This window comes from Salvelinus fontinalis, chromosome 3 (assembly GCF_029448725.1).
Source record: "Salvelinus fontinalis isolate EN_2023a chromosome 3, ASM2944872v1, whole genome shotgun sequence".
NCBI classification, from domain to species: Eukaryota; Metazoa; Chordata; class Actinopteri; order Salmoniformes; family Salmonidae; genus Salvelinus; species Salvelinus fontinalis.
This window is the reverse complement of record NC_074667.1, coordinates 43,981,659-44,003,031: the sequence shown is the minus strand read 5'-3', so window position 1 is coordinate 44,003,031 and position 21,373 is coordinate 43,981,659. Positions and strand designations below refer to the sequence as shown.

The window sequence follows — 21,373 nt, the reverse complement described above, 5'->3', positions numbered from 1 at the left end:
CTTTTGAATATTTATCTGTATAAGGTCCACAACATAGGCTACTAGGTGCAAAATATTCCTTTGAAAGTAATTGCTTCACCAGTAAGTACACTGACCAAAAATATAAATGCAACATGTAAAGTGTTGGTCCCATGTTTCATGAGCTGAAAAAAAGATCCCAGAAATGTTCCATACGCGCTAAAAGCTTATTTCTCTAAAATGTTCTGCACAAAAGTGTTTACACCCCTGTTAGTGAGCATTTCTCCTTTGCCAATATAATCCATCCACCTGACAAGTGTGGCATATCAAGAAGGTGATTGAACAGCATGGTCATTACATAGGTACACCTTGTGTTGGGGGCACAAAAAGGCCACTCTGAAATTAGCAGGTTTGTCACACAAGACATTGCCACAGTCTCAAGTTTTGAGAGAACATGCAATTTGCATACTGACTGCAGGAATGTCCACCAGAGTTGTTGCCAGATAATTTTATGTTAATTTCTCTACAATAAGCCGCCGCCAAAGTCGTTTCATCGAATTTGGCAGTACGTCCAACCGGCCTCACAACCGCAGACCATGTGAATGACGTTGTGTGGACGAGCGGTTTGCTGATGTCAAGGTTGTGAACAGATTGCCCCAACGTGGCGGTGGGGTTATGGTATGTGCAGGCATAAGCTACAGACAACAAACACAATTACATTTGATCGTTGGCAATTTGAATGCACCGAGATATCATGACGAGATCCAGAGGCCCATTGTTGTGCCATTCATCAGCATGATAATGCACGGCCCCATGTCGCAAGGATCTGTGCACAATTCCTGGAAGCTGAAAATGTCCCATTTCTTTTAGGGCCTGCATACTCACCAGCCTTGTCACCCATTGAGCATGTTTAGGATGTTCTGGATCGACGTGTACAACAGCTTGTTCCAGTTCCCGCCAATATCCAGCAACTTCGCACAGCCATTTGTATTTATTTGTATTTGTATTTATTAGGGTCCACTTTAGCTGCTGCCAGGGGGTCCTGGGGTCCAAACACATTAAGGCAAACGCATTAAGGCACTTCCATCACACATAAAACAAGATAAAACAGTACATAATATAACATTATTACACCACTAAATATCCACATTACAAAATGTATAATGTATAATACCACCATACAACAATTTTACAACGTACGTGGGTTTAGAGTGCGTGTGTGTATGTGTGGCTGTACCTGTGTGTGTGTCTCCATTGAAGAGGAGTGGGACCACATCCCACAGGCCATAATTAACAGCCTGATCAACTCTATGCGAAGGAGATGTGTTGTGCTGCATGAGGCACAGATACTAAATGGTTTTCTGATCCACGCACCTAACTTTTTGTTTAAGGTATTTGTGACCAACAGATGCATGTATTCCAAGACATGTGAAATCCATATATTAGGGCCTAATTACTGTATTTCAATTGACTGATATCGTTATATGAACTGTAACTCAGTAAAATATTTGAAATTGTTGCATGTTGTGTTGATATTTTTGTTCAGTATAATATCCCCCTCTTATATTGTGGATAGAAACAGGAATGACCTGAGGGCGGGAAGGAGCGAGGGGGGAATAGCGATTGGTCGCACTTACTAAGAAGGGGGAGGGAGAGGGAAAATGGGACAGACAGGACAAATAATGCTTATAATATTTTTTCTCTATTGTTTTTCTTTTCTTTACACACAGTGCATTCGGAAAGTATTCAGACACCTTTACTTTAAACCACATTTTGTTACGTTACAGCCTTATTCAAACATTGATTAAATCGTTTTTCCCCCTCTTCAATCTACACACAATACCCCATAATGACAAAGCAAAAAACAGTTTTTAGACATTTTTGCAAATGTATAAAAATAAAGAAATGGAAATATCAAATGTACATAAGTATTCAGACCCTTTACTCAGTACTTTGTTGAAGCACCTTTGGCAGCGATTACAGCCTCGAGTCTGCTTAAGTATGACGCTATAAGCTTGGCACACCTGTATTTGGGGAGTTTCTCCCATTCTTCTCTGCAGATCCTCTCAAGGTCTGTCAGGTTGAATGGGGACCGTCGCTGCACAGCAATTTTCACGTCTCCAGAGATTTTCGATCAGGTTCAAGTCCGGGCTCTGGCTGGGCCACTCAAGGAAATTCAGAGACTTGTCTCAAAGCTACTCCTTCGTTCTATTGGCTGTGTGCTTAGGGTCGTTGTCATGTTGGAAGGTGAACCTTCGCCTCAGTTTGAGGTTCTGAGCGCTATGGTTTTCATCAAGGATCTCTCTGTACTTTGCTCCGTTCATCTTTCCCTTGATCCTGACTAGTCTTCCAGTCCCTGTCGCTGAAAAACATCTCCACAGCATGATGCTGCCACCACCATGCTTCACCGTAGGGATGGTCCCAGGTTTCCTCATGACGTGACGCTTGGCATTCAGGCCAAATACTTAAATCTTGGTTTCATCAAACCACAGAATCTTGTTTCTCATGGTTTGAGTCTTTTAGGTACCTTTTGGTAAACTCCAAGTGGGCTGTCATGTGCCTTTTACTAAGGAGTGGCTTCCATCTGGCCACTCTACCATAAAGGCCTGATTGGTAGAGTGCTGCAGAGATGGTTGTCCTTCTGGAAGTTTCTCCCATCTCCACAGAGAAAAACTGGAGCTCTGTCAGAGTGACCATCGGGTTCTTGGTCACCAACCTGACCAAGGCCCTTCTCCCCTGATTGCTCAGTTTGGTCAGGCGGCCAGCTCTAGGAAGAGTCTTGGTGTTTCCAAACTTCTTCCATTTAAGAATGATGGAGGCCACTGTGTTCTTGGGGACCTTCAATGCTGCAGACATTTTTTGTACCTTTCCCCAGATCTGTGCCTCGACACAATACCGTCTCAGAGCTCTACGGACAAAGCTGTCATCAAGACAAAGGGTGGCTACTTTGAAGAATATCTAATAGAAAATATATTTGTAAAACACTTTTTTGGTTACTACATGATTCCATATGTGTTATTTCATAATTTTTTATTCTACAGTGTAGAAAATAGTAAACATAACAAAAAAAACTTGAATGAGTAGGTGTGTGCAAACCTTTGACTGGTACTTTATGTAAATAAGGTATTTCTGGAAAGAATAATAAAAAATAAAAAAACATTTTTGCTTTATCATTGTGGGTATTTTGTGTAGATTGATGAGGAAATAATTGTATTTAATCCATTTTAGAATAAGGCTGTAACAGCACAATTTGGAAAAGTCAAGGGGTCTGAATACTTTCCTAATGGGCTGTATGTACTTTTTGAGAAAAAAAAATCCTATCTGTGATCTGAACCCTTCACGAAAAAAAGTATTCTAATAATGATGCAGTAAAACCAGGACACGGGCAGATGGATGTTTCTACAGAGCAGAGGCTGAAGGTTATTTCCATTACAGTATGTGGGTCTGGGTCTGTTCAGCCCTGCTGCTTCTCAGAAGGTATTAGGGTCAGGCTGGCCCTACAGAAAAGAACAGGGCCTTTCCTGTGCAGAGAAGTCAGGGGCACACACTCATTAAAAATAAATTTGTGACAGCAGAGAAAAAAATGACTGTGCCACTGCTCTGGGCCTCCACTGCCTCCCCGTGGTCGTATATCATCTCCCCTCATTGAACCACTGGCTCCTCTTCCTCTCTCTACACACTTACTGGTGGTTATTGTGCTTCAGATCATTCTTGCAACAGCCTTAAACACAGACTCCTGTAACCTTTACAGTTGTGTACATGCATGACAGATTGATCCTATAATATTGCACAAATCCATTGGAAAGGTCGACAGAGGTTAAAGGACCAAAAGGATCCTCAGAACCCATACATTTCTTCTGGGATATAGGCCACTAAACCAAACCGTATTTCATCCCCTGTCCACTATAGAGGATGTGATGTTGACGAGCCGTGACTGATCCCAGCCTGATGGCCAGTGTTGGACAGTAATTGGAATCAATGTTGATGCCCTCATCACCACAGTGACAGGTGCAGGGGCAGCCATGTAAAAAGGTCAGAGGGAGAGAGAGTAGTCCAATGGGATTGTTGATCTTTAAGGAAAAAACATATCTCACTAGCACCAAACCAACCTCTTCACGTACACACTCACAGACACACATCGCCACTCAACATGCACACACACGCACAGACACGTGCACGCACACACACTCACTGACAATGTCAATGCATGTTAATGCAAGTCAATTTCCTTTACTAGTCCCTGTCTCTTAGCTGTATAATTGAAGGTTGTCTTTCAGCATAGGGTTTCTAATCTGACCCCTGTCTCTGTGAAGGTCATACTGTCCTCTGTCACCAGGGCTCTGACTAGGAGCTGAGATTCTGATGGAACAGAGTGTCAAGAACACAGTGCCCAGCCCACACAATGAATCCCACTGACACCAGGGCAGTAACACACACATCATTTGGGTCACTCACACACAGAGGAGTGATGGAAGGCCTTTCTCCAGCTAGAGTATTGTCACACTCCTGTGGAGAACAGATAAATACATCATAATATAGCAGTGTGTTACAGCTCAAGATAATACACTGGAACCTTGGCCTTCTCTTGATTCCCTTCTATCTGCCTCTGAGTGTCGCAGTATGGAAGGAAGTAGGAGGAGAAAAGAGGGACCTATTGACCCCTCCTAACAATAACCACATGCGTAGTGGTAAATACTGTATGCCTTGTCTGTGAGGCTGACAAGGTGTGCATGGTTAGTTATCTTCTTTAGGGAACAGCCTCATTGTCATTCCTTCTTCTTTTACACAGTATACTTACGAAATTCCAAAGTAATGCTAAAACAAGTATAAATATGGTCGATTCAATACTGATGAGGCATTTTCTACAATGCTGAAAATCCATAGTTTTATGGCTTGAGAATTCACTCACAGAAAGCTTCTCTGGAGGATTATGTCTAATGCAATGAGAGCTCTTTTTAATGCTCAGAACAACAAATCCAGTCGCCGTGTCCTTGACTGGGAGGAATCACAGGTGTGTGTGCCTGAGGATGTGTCAACCCAGCAGGGCGCCATGCAGGACTCAGGAGACACAGCCTAGCAGCCCCTGTATTAATCAACAGCTCGTTGGGGCTGCCAGCCCCCTGCTCTCCTCCTCCTTCTCTTCCCCATTCTCCTTCTCCTCCTCCTCCCGGACATCAGCCTCCGTTCTCGTTAGGAGCTCAGCAGGAATGAATCATTAACAGATCGGTTACTCGTTAATTAAGACCTCTCCCAGATGCTCTCACAGAGGGGAGAGAGAAAAGAAAGAAAGGAAGAGAAAAGGAGGAAGAAGAAGAAAGGCACTCACAACTAGGGTTGCAAAGGGAGGGTATATTACTTTCGAAGTTTATCAATAAACTACCAGAATTTTGGCATCGTTCAAGGATTTTATGTAATCTATCACAATCTAGCACATCTCAAATCAATTCAAATCACATTTTATTTGTCACATGCTCCAAATACAACAGGTGTAGGTAGACCTTACCACAAAATGCTTACTTACAAGCCCTTAACCAACAATGCAATTTTAAGAAAAATAAGAGATAAGAAAATATTTACAAAAAAAAAAAGTAAGAAAGAAAGTAACACAATAAAATAACAATAACGAGGCTATATACAGGGAGTACCGGTACCAACTAAATGTGCAGCGGTACAGGTTAGTCCAGGTAATTGAGGTAATATGTACATGTAGGTAGGGGTAAAGTGACTATGCATAGATAATAAACAAATAGTCCGGGTAGCCATTTGATTAACTGGTCAGCAGTCTTATGGCTTGAGGGTAGAAGCTGTTAAGGAGCCTTTTGGAACTAGACTTGACGCGCCGGTACCGCTTGCTGTGCGGTAGCAGAGAGAACAGTCTATGACTAGGGTGGCTAGAGTCATTGACAATTTTTACGGCCTTCCTCTGACACCACCTGGTATAGAGGTTCTGGATGGCAGGAAGCTTGGCCCCAGTGATATACTAGGCCGACCGCTCTACCCTCTATAGCGCCTTGCGGTCAGATGCCAAGCAGTTGCCATACCAGGCAGTGATGCAACCAGTCAGAATGCTCTCGATGGTGCAGCTGTAGAACTTTTTGAGGATCTGACTGTTGACCTGTTTGAAGGTCTTAAAACTTCTTATGGCTGCAGGGGCAGTATTGAGTAGCTTTGATGAAAGGTGCACAGAGGTGCCCATAGTAAACTGCCTGCTCCTCAGTCCCAGTTGCAAATATATGCATCATATTATTCGTATTGGATAGAAAACACTCTGAAGTTTCTAAAACTGTTTGAATTATGTCTGTGAGTATAACAGAACTCATATGGCAGGCAAAAACCTGAGAATTCCACTTCCTGTTTGAATTTTTTCTCAGGTGGCAGATTTTCAACCAAGCTCTCATTGAAATTACAACGAGATATTTATGAGTTTTCACTTCCTACGGCTTCCACTAGATGTCAACAGTCAATAGAACTTTGTTGGATAACTCTAATGTGAAGGGGGCCCGAAAGAGACAGGAAGGAGTAATCACTGCCACGAGCTGACCATGCTTTCACATGCGCGTTCACATGAGGAGGAACGCCGTTCCACCGCTCATCTGAAGTCAATCTAATTCTCCGGTTGGAACGTTATTCAAGATGTATGTTAACAACAATTTTTTTTTGAAATCTGACACAGCAGTTGCATTAAGGAAAGGTATATCTATAATTCCATGTGTATAACTTGTATTATCATCTACATTTATGATGAGTATTTCTGTTGAAACGATGTGGCTATGCAAAATCACTTGATGTTTTTGGAACTAGTGAATGTAACGCGCCAATGTAAACTCAGATTTTTTGTTAAAAATATGAACTTTATCAAAACATGCATGTATTGTGTAACATGAAGTCCTATGAGTGTCATCTGATGAAGATAATCAAAGGTTAGTGATTCATTTTATCTCTATTTCTGCTTTTTGTGACTGCTATCCTTCACTGGAAAAATGGCTGTGATTATTGTGGTTTGGTGGTGACCTAACATAATCGTTTGTAGTGCTTTCGCTGAAAAGCATATTTGAAATCGGACACTTTGGTGGGGTTAACAACAAGATTACCTTTAAAATGATATAAGACACATGTAGGTTTGAGGAATTTTAATTATGAGATTTCTGTTGTTTGAATTTGGCGCCCTGCACTTTCACTGGCTGTTGTCATATCAATCCCGGTAGCGGGATGCAGCCATAAGAAGTTAACGAGACGTGGTGTGATCATCATAACAACACACAGGAACTCAAGTCATTCTGTTCACCTGATCTAGAACTCCTCACAATCAAATGTCGACCGCATTATCTACCAAGGGAATTCTCTTCGATCATAATCACAGCCGTATATATTCCCCCCCAAGCAGACACATCGATGGCCCTGAACGAACTCTATCTGACTCTTTGTAAACTGGAAACCACACACCCTGAGGCTGCATTCATCGTAGCTGGGGATTTTAACAAGGCTAATCTAAAAACAAAACTCCCTAAATTCTATCAGCATATCGATTGTGCTACCAGGGCTGGTAAAACCCTAGATCATTGTTATACTAACTTCCGCGACGCATATAAGGCCCTCCCCCGCCCTCCTTTCGGAAAAGCTGACCACGACTCCATTTTGTTGATTCCAGCCTACAAACAGAAACTAAAACAACAAGCTCCCGCGCTCAGGTCTGTTCAACGCTGGTCCGACCAATCTGATTCCACGCTTCAAGACTGCTTCGATCACGCGGATTGGAATATGTTCCGCATTGCGTCCAACAACAACATTGAAGAATATGCTGATTCGGTGAGCGAGTTCATTAGGAAGTGCATTGACGATGTCGTACCCACAGCAACGATTAAAACATTCCCAAACCAGAAACCGTGGATTGACGGCAGCATTCGCGTGAAACTGAAAGCGCGAACCACTGCTTTTAACCAGGGCAAGGTGACCGGAAACATGACCGAATACACACAGTGTAGCTATTCTCTCCGCAAGGCTATCAAACAGGCTAAGTCCCAGTACAGAGACAAAATAGAGTCGCAATTCAACAGCTCAGACACAAGAGGTATGTGGCAGGGTCTACAGTCTCTCACGGATTACAAAAAGAAAACCAGCCCCGTCGCGGACCAGGATGTCTTGCTCCCAGACAGGCTAAATAACTTTTTTGCCCGCTTTGAGGACAATACAGTGCCACTGACACGGCCCGCTACCAAAACCTGCGGGCTCTCCTTCACTGCAGCCGAGGTGAGTAAAACATTTAAACGTGTTAACCCTCGCAAGGCTGCAGGCCCAGACGGCATTCCCAGCCGCGTCCTCAGAGCATGCGCAGACCAGCTGGCTGGTGTGTTTACGGACATATTCAATCAATCCTTATCCCAGTCTGCTGTTCCTACATGCTTCAAGAGGGCCACCATTGTTCCTGTTCCCAAGAAAGCTAAGGTAACTGAGCTAAACGACTACCGCCCCGTAGCACTCACTTCCGTCATCATGAAGTGCTTTGAGAGACTAGTCAAGGACCATATCACCTCCACCCTACCGGACACCCTAGACCCACTCCAATTTGCTTACCGACCCAATAGGTCCACAGACGACGCAATCGCAACCACACTGCACACTGCCCTAACCCATCTGGACAAGAGGAATACCTATGTGAGAATGCTGTTCATCGACTACAGCTCAGCATTTAACACCATAGTACCCTCCAAACTCGTCATCAAGCTCGAGACCCTGGGTCTCGACCCCGCCCTGTGCAACTGGGTCCTGGACTTCCTGACGGGCCGCCCCCAGGTGGTGAGGGTAGGTAACAACATCTCCACCCCGCTGATCCTCAACACTGGGGCCCCACAAGGGTGCGTTCTGAGCCCTCTCCTGTACTCCCTGTTCACCCACGACTGCGTGGCCATGCACGCCTCCAACTCAATCATCAAGTTTTCGGATGACACTACAGTGGTAGGCTTGATTACCAACAACGACGAGACGGCCTACAGGGAGGAGGTGAGGGCCCTCGGAGTGTGGTGTCAGGAAAATAACCTCACACTCAACGTCAACAAAACAAAGGAGATGATTGTGGACTTCAGGAAACAGCAGAGGGAGCACCCCCCTATCCACATCGACGGGTCAGTAGTGGAGAAGGTGGAAAGTTTTAAGTTCCTCGGTGTACACATCACGGACAAACTGAATTGGTCCACCCACACAGACAGCGTTGTGAAGAAGGCGCAGCAGCGCCTCTTCAACCTCAGGAGGCTGAAGAAATTCGGCTTGTCACCAAAAGCACTCACAAACTTCTACAGATGCACAATCGAGAGCATCCTGTCGGGCTGTATCACCGCCTGGTACGGCAACTGCTCCGCCCACAACCGTAAGGCTCTCCAGAGGGTAGTGAGGTCTGCAGAACGCATCACCGGGGGCAAACTACCTGCCCTCCAGGACACCTACACCACCCGATGTCACAGGAAGGCCATAAAGATCATCAAGGACAACAACTATCCAAGCCACTGCCTGTTCACCCCGCTATCATCCAGAAGGCGAGGTCAGTACAGGTGCATCAAAGCAGGGACCGAGAGACTGAAAAACAGCTTCTATCTCAAGGCCATCAGACTGTTAAACAGCCACCACTAACATTTAGCGGCCGCTGCCAACATACTGACTCAACTCCAGCCACTTTAAAAATGGGAATTGATGGAAATTATGTAAAAATGTACCACTAGCCACTTTAAACAATGCCACTTAATATAATGTTTACATACCCTACATTACCCATCTCATATGTATATGTATATACTGTACTCTATATCATCTACTGCATCTTGCCATCTTTATGTAATACATGTACCACTAGCCACTTTAAACTATGCCACTTTATGTTTACATACCCTACAGTACTCATCTCATATGTATATACCGTACTCTATACCATCTACTGCATCTTGCCTATGCCGTTCTGTACCATCACTCATTCATATATCTTTATGTACACATTCTTTATCCCTTTACACTTGCGTGTATAAGGTAGTAGTTGTGGAATTGTTAGGTTAGATTACTTGTTGTTATTACTGCATTGTCGGAACTAGAAGCACAAGCATTTCGCTACACTCGCATTAACATCTGCTAACCATGTGTATGTGACTAATAAAATTTATTTTGATTTGATTTGTGTGTTTGTGCCTGTGTGATTGTCTCTAAACAGTCCACGCTGTTCCATAAAGTGTATTTTATCTGATTTTTTAAAAATCTGATTTTAATGCCTGCATGAGTTACTTAATGTGGAATAGAGTTCCATGTAGTCATGGCTCTATGTAGTACTGTGCGCCTCCCATAGTCCGTTCTGGACTTGGGGACTGTGAAGAGACCTCTGGTGGCATGTCTTGTTGGGTATGCGTGTCTGAGCAGTGTGGTAGTAATTTAAACAGACAGCTCTTGCATTCAACATGTCAAGACTTCTCACAAATACAAGTATTGATGAAGTCAATCTCTCTTCTACTTTTAGCTAGGAGAGATTGACATGCATATTGTCCATGTACATTTAAGGGCCAGCAGTGCTGATCCATTCTGGGCCAATTGTTATTTTCCAAAGTCCCTCTTTGTGGCACCTGACCACACGACTGGACAGTAGTCCAGGTGGGACAAAACTGGGGCCTGCATGACCTGCCTTGTTGATCGCGTTGTTAAGAAGGCAGAGCAGCGCTTTATTATGGACAGACCTCTCCCCATCTTAGCTACTGTTGCATCAATATGTTTTGACCATGACAATTTACAATCCAGGGTTACTCCAACTTGTTCAATTTCCACATTATTCATTACACGATTTAGTTGAGGTTTAGTGGAATGATTTGTCCCAAATACAATGCTTTTAGTTTTTTTTAATATTTAGGACTAATTCATTTATTGCCACCCAATCTGAAACTGACTGCAGTTCTTTATTAAGTGATGCAGTGATTTCACTTGCTGTGGTAGCTGACCTGTATAGTGTTGAGTCATCAGCATACATAGACACACAGGCTTTACTCAGAGCCAATGGCAGGTCATTAGTAAAGATTGAAAAAAGTAAGTGGCCTAGACAGCTGCCCTAGACTCTACTTGGATTATGTTGGAGAGGCTTCCATTAACACCCTCCGGATCCAGTTGCAGAGGGAGGGGTTCAGTCCCAGCGTCCCTAGCTTGGTGGTGAGCTTGGAGGGAACTATGGTGTTGAACGCTGAGCTGTAGTCTATGAACAGCATTCCCACATTGTTAATTCCCTTCTTGTACAGGTGGGAGAGGGCAATATGAAGTGCAATTGAAATTGCATCATCTGTCGTTCTGTTGCAGTGGTATGCAAATTGGAGTGGGTCTCAGGTGAGGGTTTCAGCATGAAATATCCTTTTTTTTACACAACTTTATTTATTTTACTATGTCAATAGTTTGAAGAGTTGCAGAGTTAATTGAAAGTAATGCAATTGTTGATTTTAGATGCTTTTTTTCATTAATTAGGCTAATTTATCTTGAACCATAAGGTCTATCTACTAGAAATTTATGGAAAATATGGAGACAGATGTAAAAAATGAATACTATATATGAATAATTCTGAAAAATAAGTTATTCAAGTATAAATTACTAAAGTTACAATAGAGTGCCATAGATTTTCTGTTGATTACCAAAATGACTGAAGATTACAGTAACTTACAGTAACTTTGGTAAACTAACAGTAGCAGAAGAATTGCATACCAGAGTGAAATCTCACCAAAAGCCAATTAATAAATTATTCCTAGATTTTTCAAGTTTAAATCTACTTTGGCAATGTATTAAATATAATACCGACAGAATAAATACAGTTGAGTGTAAAAAGGTCAGGGCTGTAAACCAAGGTAGATCAGTGTCCTGTCCAGTCTACTCTGATAAATCAAAGCAGTGGTGGGGCTGTGGAGTGGCTCCTGGCAGGGAAGAGCAGTGCCAAGGTTATCAGAGACCTGTCTGAGAGGAGAGACAGATTTAAAGAGAGGGAAAAAGGAAGGGACATGGTGGGAACATCATTATGATGCATGACGGAGATGTATGATATGGTAAAGCCTGTTTAGGAGTCACCTTAATAAAAAGTACTGTAAAGGAATTTTAATGTTTGTGCTTTTCTGATAACTAATTCCTGTGTTCTATTCATGTGCTGTTCTAATAGCCAATTTATGTGTTCATACAAGTGACTAATTTAACGAATCCTCACTTATCAGTATCTGCAATTTGGCATGAAAGAAAGATATCTGTTTCAAGGTCTCAGCTTAGAGAGAAGAAGCCTCGTGAGGTGTTGGTCTGTCACATGTTATGAACCAGTATTGGTCGGTCACATTAATGAAAAAAAACTGTAATGATTAATTAATTATGCTAAATCATGCAAATATAAGTTGTCTGTGAATAGCCGTATATAAGACAACTGTTGGGACTGCCCAAGCAGAACTCCTGATTGACATGTGTACTATGGTGCATTGAGTTGGTTGGAACCTCTCCAGCGGCCTGACAAATATAGGATGATTCATTTAAGATTGACTTCGAGTGTCCCTGTGTAAGAATTTCCACGACACTACTTTGAAAATCATACAGCACTATAAATTGTCAATGATATGTTTAAGAAGAGCTCAAGTGGGTTCTATTATAATTCCTGCCAGACAGGCTCTCCTATAAAGAGTCAATGTAAACAACTTAACCAACAATAGCTATGTTGTCTTGTACTGTGCACCTTGTAGAAACAGTGCTCTGTATTGTCTTATATAAAGACAAATGTAAAAGATCTGTTGTTTACACTGAACGAAAATATAAAAACATGTAAAGTGTTGGTGCCATATTTCATGAGCTGAAATAAAAGATTCCATAAACACAAAAAGCATATTGTTCAAAAAATGTGCACAAAATTGTTTACATCCCTGTTAGTGAGCATTTCTCCTTTGCCAAGATAATCCATCCACCTGACAGGTGTGGAATATCAAGAACCTGATTAAACCGCATGATCATTACACAGGTGGACCTTGTGCTGGTGACAATAAAAGGCCACTCTAAAATGTGCAGTTTTGTTACACTACACAATGCCACAGATGTCTCAGGTTGAGGGAGCGTGCAATTGGCAAGCTGACTGTAGGAATGCCCATCAGAGCTGTTGCCAGATAATTGAATGTTAACAGCCTGATCAACTTCACACGAAGATGTGTCGTGCTGAATGAGGCAAATGGTGGTCACACCAGATACTAAATGGTTTTCTGATCCACGTCCCTACCTTTTTGTTTAAGGTCTATGTCACCAACAGATGCATATCTGTATTCCCAGCCATGTTAAATCCATAGATTAGGGCCTAATTTATTTCAATTGACTAAATTCCTTATATGAACTGTAACGCAGTAAAATCTTTGAAATTGTTGCATTAATATTTTTGTTAAGTGTAGAAAACCGTTTAATTGTCTAGTGATTTCATAGACAAGTGCAAGGGTATAGCATTTGGTTGAAAGTGCAAGTACTGCAGAATTTAGTTTTTTTTAAGTACATTATGCATATTTTTCTCAACCCTGGATAATACTTCAATAAAACACTCCATGAAAAATGTAAATTGTCAGAGCTGTAGTTTTTTTATTAACTTGTGGATTGAATTTCAAGGTTGTGAATGTTTGGTATTCACCCATGTTACTCAAATCAATATGGCTTGTAACTCATTCAGATCAATAAAGAGTGTCTGTATTTTCTCAAGAGAACAACTCAACACTGCTGGGACAAACAGAATTGTTCACAAAAATTGCTTCACAGTCAATGTAAAGATAAGAGTAGTGTTCTTTGACGAAGGCTTTAGTGCATTTACACATGAAAGGCAAAGACACAAATCTTACAAAATTGATCAGGTACATTAAAAAAAATTATGCATTTGGAATGATTGAGGACACAAGTGCTAACATCTTACAAGGAATGTGCCCTGTTAAACACTGACAAAACTATGCAAATCACAACCAGGAATATATTTGTTCTTCCTGGTTCATATTTACTAGGCTGTAACAGGCATCTGCTTCTCTCTCAGCTCAGAGGTAAATCCTACCTGTATTGTATAGAAGGCAGAAAGTCTCTCATTCTTAATTCTGATTTTAAAAGTATACTCACAGTGAACTAGTTTCAATAAAGAATGTCTAAGAACCGTTGCAGACCAAATGACTTGCACGCTTTCTACATCTTGACCTTTTCAAAACACTCCTGATCCTGAAACAGGATCTAACATTAGAGGGTTATATTTCACTTTACAACAAAGAGATACAAGTCCTCCCTGAAAGCTGTAATGCTCTGTCACAGTCAGATTGTGAGGTAAAACTGGAAATGTCTGACAGCATTGTGTTAAAATGAATAGTCAAATGGAAGGGTTTACAAACTGCACCACCATTAACCTCTCTATTTGACATTATCTTCAATACGTTTTGATTTGAGTAGATGGTGGTGCTGAGAATAGCTCATGATACACTAACATAAGGCTTGCTAAAAATAACACAAAACCAGAGCACTGGTTATTCCAAACACTGTCAATAATACTGTTGTAAACGCTCATGTCCATCTTCAAGGGTTAGGACAACACAGACCTTTCATCAGGCATCTTTTAAATAAAGTAAGAAATATAGTAGCATTTAGGACAGGGTAGATATTGGTAAGAGGGCAGGCAAACTCCACTGTATAATTCTGTATTATCCCACTGTTACTACACCATAAAATTCAAAAACTTCACTTCTCTCATTTTAGTGTTGGGCTTGTGTCCAAGGTATGTGACATTACCCTGGGCATCAAGCATACAGTAAGCAGATCATATTACTTTACCATGACAGTGAGTATTTAGAACGAGGCATTACTGGTAAAGGATTGAATAAAGCTCAGGACAAAAGGTCTTTTGCAGTTCGCAAATACCCATATGAAAGGAAAAAAAACATCTGGAAAAACATTAGGGATGTCTTCATGACACCATGTAATTCCAAGGGAATAAAGTGAGTGCTGTATCTCAGTAGGAGTGTGGCGGTCCAGGCTTGGTGCCCTCGGCCTGGTTGAAGGGGTTGGCTGAGCTGGTGGACTGGTCCTGCTGGTCAATGGACTGGTAAGCATCTCTGTTTCGTGTTACACTGGGGAAACCTGCTGTGTAGAGACAAGAGAACTTTCAAAATATAGCTGATACACAGAACATTAAACTGTCAAATGTTTTTATCATTGTTTCAACATAAAACACAACATCAACCTCCATGTTAAGGTTGAACGTTCATACAGAAAATGGCAAATTACATTCAATGACACCAAGCTGCAGGACTCACTAACACAGCTATGATTGTGTGTGTGACTACCACAGTCAGGTGACCCACAGTCAAATGATAGAGAATGAAAAGGGAGGAACAGAACACCACCCAGGAGATAAAAGGAATGGATATCTACAAAGCCAAACTCCTTGGGAATTGTTTACACTGAAACCCCTGTATATGAGAGTCCCTTCAAAACACCACATTGCAAACAAACTTGATTTAGAACACACTTTTGAAGAGGAAATATGTGGGGATAATCCTACAGGCTGCAGTATTCACTCATGATGAACCACTAGTGCATACTGAACAGTCGCCCAGTCCTGTATGGTCACTCAGACAGAATACCAATGGCTGCCTAAAACCAAACCTGGGAACATAGAAATTGAGTGCCCAACATGTGATCAATCTTATAAGAGCCAACCTTAGTGTTCAACCACTATGGATAATGAAAATCAGATAACGAAAACACTGACACAAAAATAGTTTGAGCATTTTCACTTAAATAGCGTTTATTAAAAATATTACTTTAAAATGTCTGCATAAATAAATTTTGGAAAGTCTAACACCGTGATATAAGTGCACAAAGTTGTTAAAATCTCAAATCATCCATTTATGACGTTAAATATTCAACCTTATTCTGATAAATAGATGCAGTCAAATATTATTTACTTCGTAAAGTCATAAAAACATTAAATCAAACAAAAGCACAAACATCAAGCAAGAATATGTAAAGATCATTTTCATGGAGTGAAACAGGTGTCACTTTCAGAATTTTAGGAAGGATTGACAAGCAGATGTGTGATTGGCAGAGGAGGATGATAGGACACAAACACAGATACTGGAGTCATGTGGCAAGAGGTAAGACTGGACAGTCAGAAAACAGGACAAGAAGTAGAGGCATGCCTGTAGTTCTTCAGCCCAGCAGTTTCCCTTACTTCCTGTGTGAGGGGAGGATTGATGGAAATAAAGGAATGATGAAAAAGAAGTTGAGGATCAGTAGCGGCGGCCGATAAAGGCACTGTCGGCACTATCCGTGGTGCAGCGACTGTCCACTGAGGTGTCTAAGTCTGAGGGGTCAGAGGCAAGCAGCAGAAGGGGGAAAGGTGGAGACAAAACGCAAACAGGGTCAGAACAGAGATACAACAGACAAGACAGATGATTGTTTCCACTCACAGACAGAAAGCTAAAGACAACATTCAATCACTAGTAGTGCGACAGTGTGAGGTTTAGTGAAATGGTGACAATTGGATGTTTGGTATGGGAAGACGAAAGCTGACTATAACAGGGTTTTGTGCCCTGATTTAAATTTAGACTAAGATATGACGTAGATGCAGAAAGTAAACAGCATAGTTGGTCAATTTCCACAACAACTGAGCGCATTGAAGTGCAAGGTTCAACTTCTCTGTTTTGGTGCCCAGTCTACCATGCTGCGAACAGCGTGAAGCGAACCCATGCACGTTCACAGATACTGTGTGTGTGAGGGCGAAGTCTTGCATCTAGTCTCAATATCTGGAGTGCTGCTGATGGCAATGTAATTTTGCTGAGTTTACCTTTAATATTCTTGATGAAAGTGGAATAAATAAATGGTTTACTTTGTTATCATGTGTAATAATGTAGAAGGGTGATGCACGGCAGCCATTTTGCACTTGAATGCTTATAGAAACGCTGGTACAAGAAATAGACTTCAGCCTAATTTCTTGTAAGTAATGTCAAGGGGCAAAGTAATGTGAGAAGTGTTTTTATGACTGCCAATCAAAATACTAACTTCTGGTACTGTAATTCTACATAATGTCCTGTACTTATCAGCGTTAAATGGTTTTAAAATCGACACACTCCTTGATTGCCTTCTCCTTTGTGTATAGCACTGCAGGACGCCACCTTGATCCCAGAGCCCCCCCCCCCCCCCCCCCCCATGTCAAACAATCAGAGAGCATTTAAAAGAGACCTTGAAAACTTAGAAGAACATTAACTATATTAATCACCTAGTTTCCAATCAAAGTCACATGTCCCTGCTGTGCTTCATTCAACTTTACCACAGCCAAGTCAACTTCATTAATGCTCTATTCTTATTTGAATATACATGGGAGTCAAATTGGGTTGATCAACTTATACAACTTTTGACAAAACATATCTTTGTCTATTCAGGGTAACAAGGCCTGACAGAACCATCAAATGATCTAGTATGGACACACCATTCACATGGATTTAAGGCATGTCCTACTGCTCTACGGGGCAACATAACATGCCATTCCTGTTCCAGTAGGTTGAGAACAGTCACCAAACCTCTGCAAAAACACCCAGGACTTGTGTTGTGCTAACATCTCACTTTGACTTAGATCAAGTTGAGAAGGGAATGGGTTCTGCCACTGCCATTATAGATTCCACTTTCTAATTGTCCTTTACTGTATACTGTATTCTTCCAATTAGCTGGGAAAGACAGAGGAACTCCAATCAGATTATTTTGCTAATCGATGATATGTGACCTGGCTAGGATGGTCCACTAGTTAGTGGGTGTCTCAGGCGCATTTGTCTTGTGACCGTCTCTGTAACTCAATTAGCTTGACTCTGGTTTGATCTGCCTGCAGTACAGTTTTACACAAAGGCTCTGAGCAGCCAGCCTGTGCACTACAATCCTCTCATGGCCAACGACATAAAACAGCCCAGGCAAGATTATAGCCTGGAGAATGTTATTTCCTCTCAACAACTCCTTGGCAATAGAATGATATCACATCACACCATGCTTCAGACTTTGTCCATACCAGTCCAGGGATAGTCCTGAGACTATTTCTACAAACCCCGAAAACGTATTTTTACCATTAGAAGTGACAGTGAGTAACTAGCCCTACTGCAAACTAATGGTTAACGCCTGCTGTCTCTACTCACCAAAGTTGACATTGTAATCTCCTCCGCGCTCTCTGTACATTTGGTAGACGAAGAAGCAAGAGACAGGTTTGAGTAGCAGGCCCAGGATGGCCATGCCCGCACTGAAGCGGAATGTGTCCCTGTTCCTCTCTGCTAGACCCTCGGCCAGCGGATAGTAGATCCCAAAATGGATGATGTCCGTCAATATGGTCACTGCAATCCCAATAAGAAACTGAAAGAGAAATGCAGATGGAGAAACTAGACAAATGAGTATAAGAGCCTGATGAGGTAGGATGATTCTTATTGATAGCTAGCCAACTAAACTCAACGCCATGATTTACTATGGTGTTGAGCAGCGACTAATGTGGGCGGACTGGAGCTCCGATGTCATTTTATGTAATGTGTGTAATTGAGGGTTATTCTTTGGCATTTTCTGTCTGAGATGGTACAGGAGTTTGAGGAAGTGATTCACCATAAGTACAGCATCGATGGAGTCCCTCTGAGCGATGGCCCACACACCCACAGCCAAGACACTGAAGTTCCCCCAGGCATAGGAGGGGGGTAGCCAGGCCATGCAGCCCCTAGGAACCACACACAGTAAAAAAATACCAACAGACACTTCCAAATGTTCAGCATACACTAGCGTCTCTAAAAGAGTAGGCCTAATATAAATCTCCAAATTGACAACTGTATTTGACAAACTCTGGAGGCAAAGCATGTAGCTGAGAAATAGTCCATTATCAGCCTGTGGTTAAAGTCCACTTCTTGTGTGACTGACTGTAACTATGAAGTCTTCAGGTAGAGCATTATGTTTGTGCAGCCATCCATAGAGAAAACGCAACACAAGTGAACCATGTAGACCACTTTCCTCAGTTGGAGTCGGATACAAGCGAAATTCCACAGGTGTATGAAAAACCCTTGAGAGGAGCCAACCCACCCACTTACTCACCAGATGGTCAGTAGCCAGTGCATTAGTACTATGGCCTGTGGGGACAAAGAAAGTCAACATCATACACGTGATTTTCACATTTTTAGTGCCCAATGAGGCAATTTGCGTCAACTCCACTTGAATTGATAACGGATGCCTGATATTTCATTAAACGATCAGTGATTTACAATAAATTAAGAACGTGAATTGATTGGAGAAGTTTAACCAGGAATTCAGCATCTTGTGATAAGCCCTGACTGAGTCATTTCACGCAATAGAAGGGAGAAGATTGTTACACAATTGTTGCTATTTTTAGTCTACAATGACAGAGCGCTTATGTTCCTGTAACTGTAACCGGGTTGATGTGACGCGTTAATAAAATCATGTAAATACTGTCGAAATGCGTATCAAGTAAGAACAGTGTAAATAAAGTTAGCATTGTATGTATGACTTACAACTATTGCAAACATGTTAACAACCGACTTTACCTTGAGGTTTACGGCAGGAATTTCCATATTTTCAGGCCAATGCAATGCAGATGTTGTGGTCCCCTTCAACTTTTGAGGTTTCTGAAGATTTAATACATAACTGTTCAACTTCTCTCATAAAATGTCTCAACCACTCCCACTAACCAGGCAGCAAACACAAACCATGTGACAACAGCCTGACTCCTTCCACCTACCCTTTGCACCCCCGTTATTTCATACTGCAAAAAAAAAAACACGTGAGCATCAGCTGCTTGGTCTTGGTCACCATTCTGTAAATCAATTATCATAAACATTAGACCATGTAGGCAGTCTATGTATTGGAATATGGGCAAATATGTTCATGTTCAAACATACCAAATGTATTACAAGCATTCTGGCTGAACTGGTTAGAGTGGCCACTTTTCATAGGCTACATGCACAAAAGTAAGGTGTTCAAAATAACATAAATCACAAGTTAAATATCTGGTGTTGTTCCCATGAGTCTATAAAGACTGTTCCAGGACAGAAGACAAATAAAATCTTGCTGATGGTTTTATTCTCCACTGTCTCCCACCCAGGTGTCTTCCGTTAGCCTGGTCTCATAGACTAGACTTAACATATTAAACATAAATTCAATATTTAATTGAATCCGGGACACTCAAATTAGTATGAGATGTTATGTTTGTTATGGTTGTGAGTGGATGGGTGGTCATAGAATATAAATGTCTAGCAAAGCAAAGGTTGTGAGTTTGAATCTCTTCATGAAAATATTTTGCTGATTTGCAACTTTTCAACGACTTACTACTTTTTTGCTACGGATGGGTGGGCATATAATGTAAACGTCCAGCAAACCATAGGTTGCAAGTTTGAATCTCTTCACAGACAACTTAAGCATTATAGCTAATTAGCAACTTTTCCACTACTTAATACCTTTGAGCTACTTTGAAACTACTTAGCATGTTAGCTCACCCTAACCCTAAACCTAACCTTAACCCTTTAACCCTTAGCCTTGCTAACATTAGCCAGCTACCTAACGTTAGCCACCTAGCTAGAATTCGTAAGATATAATACATTTGACAAATTCTTAACATATAGTACATTTTGGAAATTCATAACATATTGCACGTTTGCAAATTCATAACATATAATATGAATTGAAATTCCTAACATATCATACGAAATGTGTAATGGACATTGACAAATTAATAAATACCATACGAAATGTAACATATCATACTAAATGGAGTCTCGGATTTACGTACATAATAATAATACGAAATGCTCTAAGACCAGGTTGGTAATATGATTCTATCAGCTCATAACTGCAGAGGGAAGTGCAAACCCACGGTAGACATATGATATGTTACAAATTCTAGCCAGGTGGTTAACGTTAGCCAGCTGGCTAGAATTTGTAACATAGCTGGCTAACGTTAGCTAGGCGAGGAGTTAAAGGGTTAGGGTTAAGGTTAGGGTTAAGTTTAGGAGTTAGATTAAATGGTTAAGGTTAGGGTTAGGGGAAGGGTTAGCTAACATGCTAAGTAGTTGAAAAGTAGCTAAAAAGTAGTAAGTAGTTGAAAATTTGCTAATTAGCTAAAATGCTAACATTGTCCGTGATGAGATTCCAATTCGCAACCTCTGGGTTGCTTGATGTTGTGTTGTACGCCCGAATAACCACCCTACTTTCGTTATTGCCTGAAGTAACTGTCTGTCTTATGTAACAATACCAAACACAACATATCATATCTTACCACATGTACTATGTTACGTCTAGTCTATGAGACCAGGCTGATGTTACATATCTTGTCATTTTCTCTGCAGATGGTCATTAAACCTATCTCACTGACTGAGGTGGTCTATCTAATAATAACATCCAGATCCTGCGTGAAGAG

The 21,373-nt window shown here is 41.4% G+C and overlaps 1 protein-coding gene across 2 annotated transcripts; it reads right to left on the bottom strand.

The window, feature by feature from the left end:
* Positions 1-13,518: 13,518 nt before the first annotated feature.
* On the bottom strand, positions 13,519-19,673 carry agtrap (angiotensin II receptor-associated protein). 2 transcript variants are annotated; one of them, XM_055916598.1, is made up of 5 exons: positions 19,506-19,673; positions 19,039-19,073; positions 18,562-18,670; positions 18,111-18,321; positions 13,519-15,066 (listed from the first exon to the last, which is right to left on the bottom strand). In XM_055916598.1, exons 1-5 carry the CDS (start codon positions 19,530-19,532, stop codon positions 14,939-14,941), a joined length of 510 nt encoding a protein of 169 aa, XP_055772573.1. In that variant the 5' UTR covers positions 19,533-19,673; the 3' UTR covers positions 13,519-14,938. The 2 variants fall into 2 exon arrangements, with proteins under 2 accessions (XP_055772573.1, XP_055772572.1); XM_055916597.1 differs by having other exon boundaries at positions 13,519-15,069; positions 19,506-19,669.
* Positions 19,674-21,373: the final 1,700 nt, after the last annotated feature.

Bases quoted from the DNA above. Each gene is read 5' to 3' on its own strand.
- agtrap (XM_055916597.1), bottom strand. From the start codon at position 19,532: ATGGAAATTCCTGCCGTAAACCTCAAG. The intron at 18,671-19,038 runs GTGAGTAAGTGG...TGTGGTTCCTAG, and splicing joins CACTGGCTACTGACCATCTG to GGGCTGCATGGCCTGGCTAC. The intron at 18,322-18,561 runs GTGAATCACTTC...TTTCTCTTTCAG, and splicing joins CCATCGATGCTGTACTTATG to TTTCTTATTGGGATTGCAGT.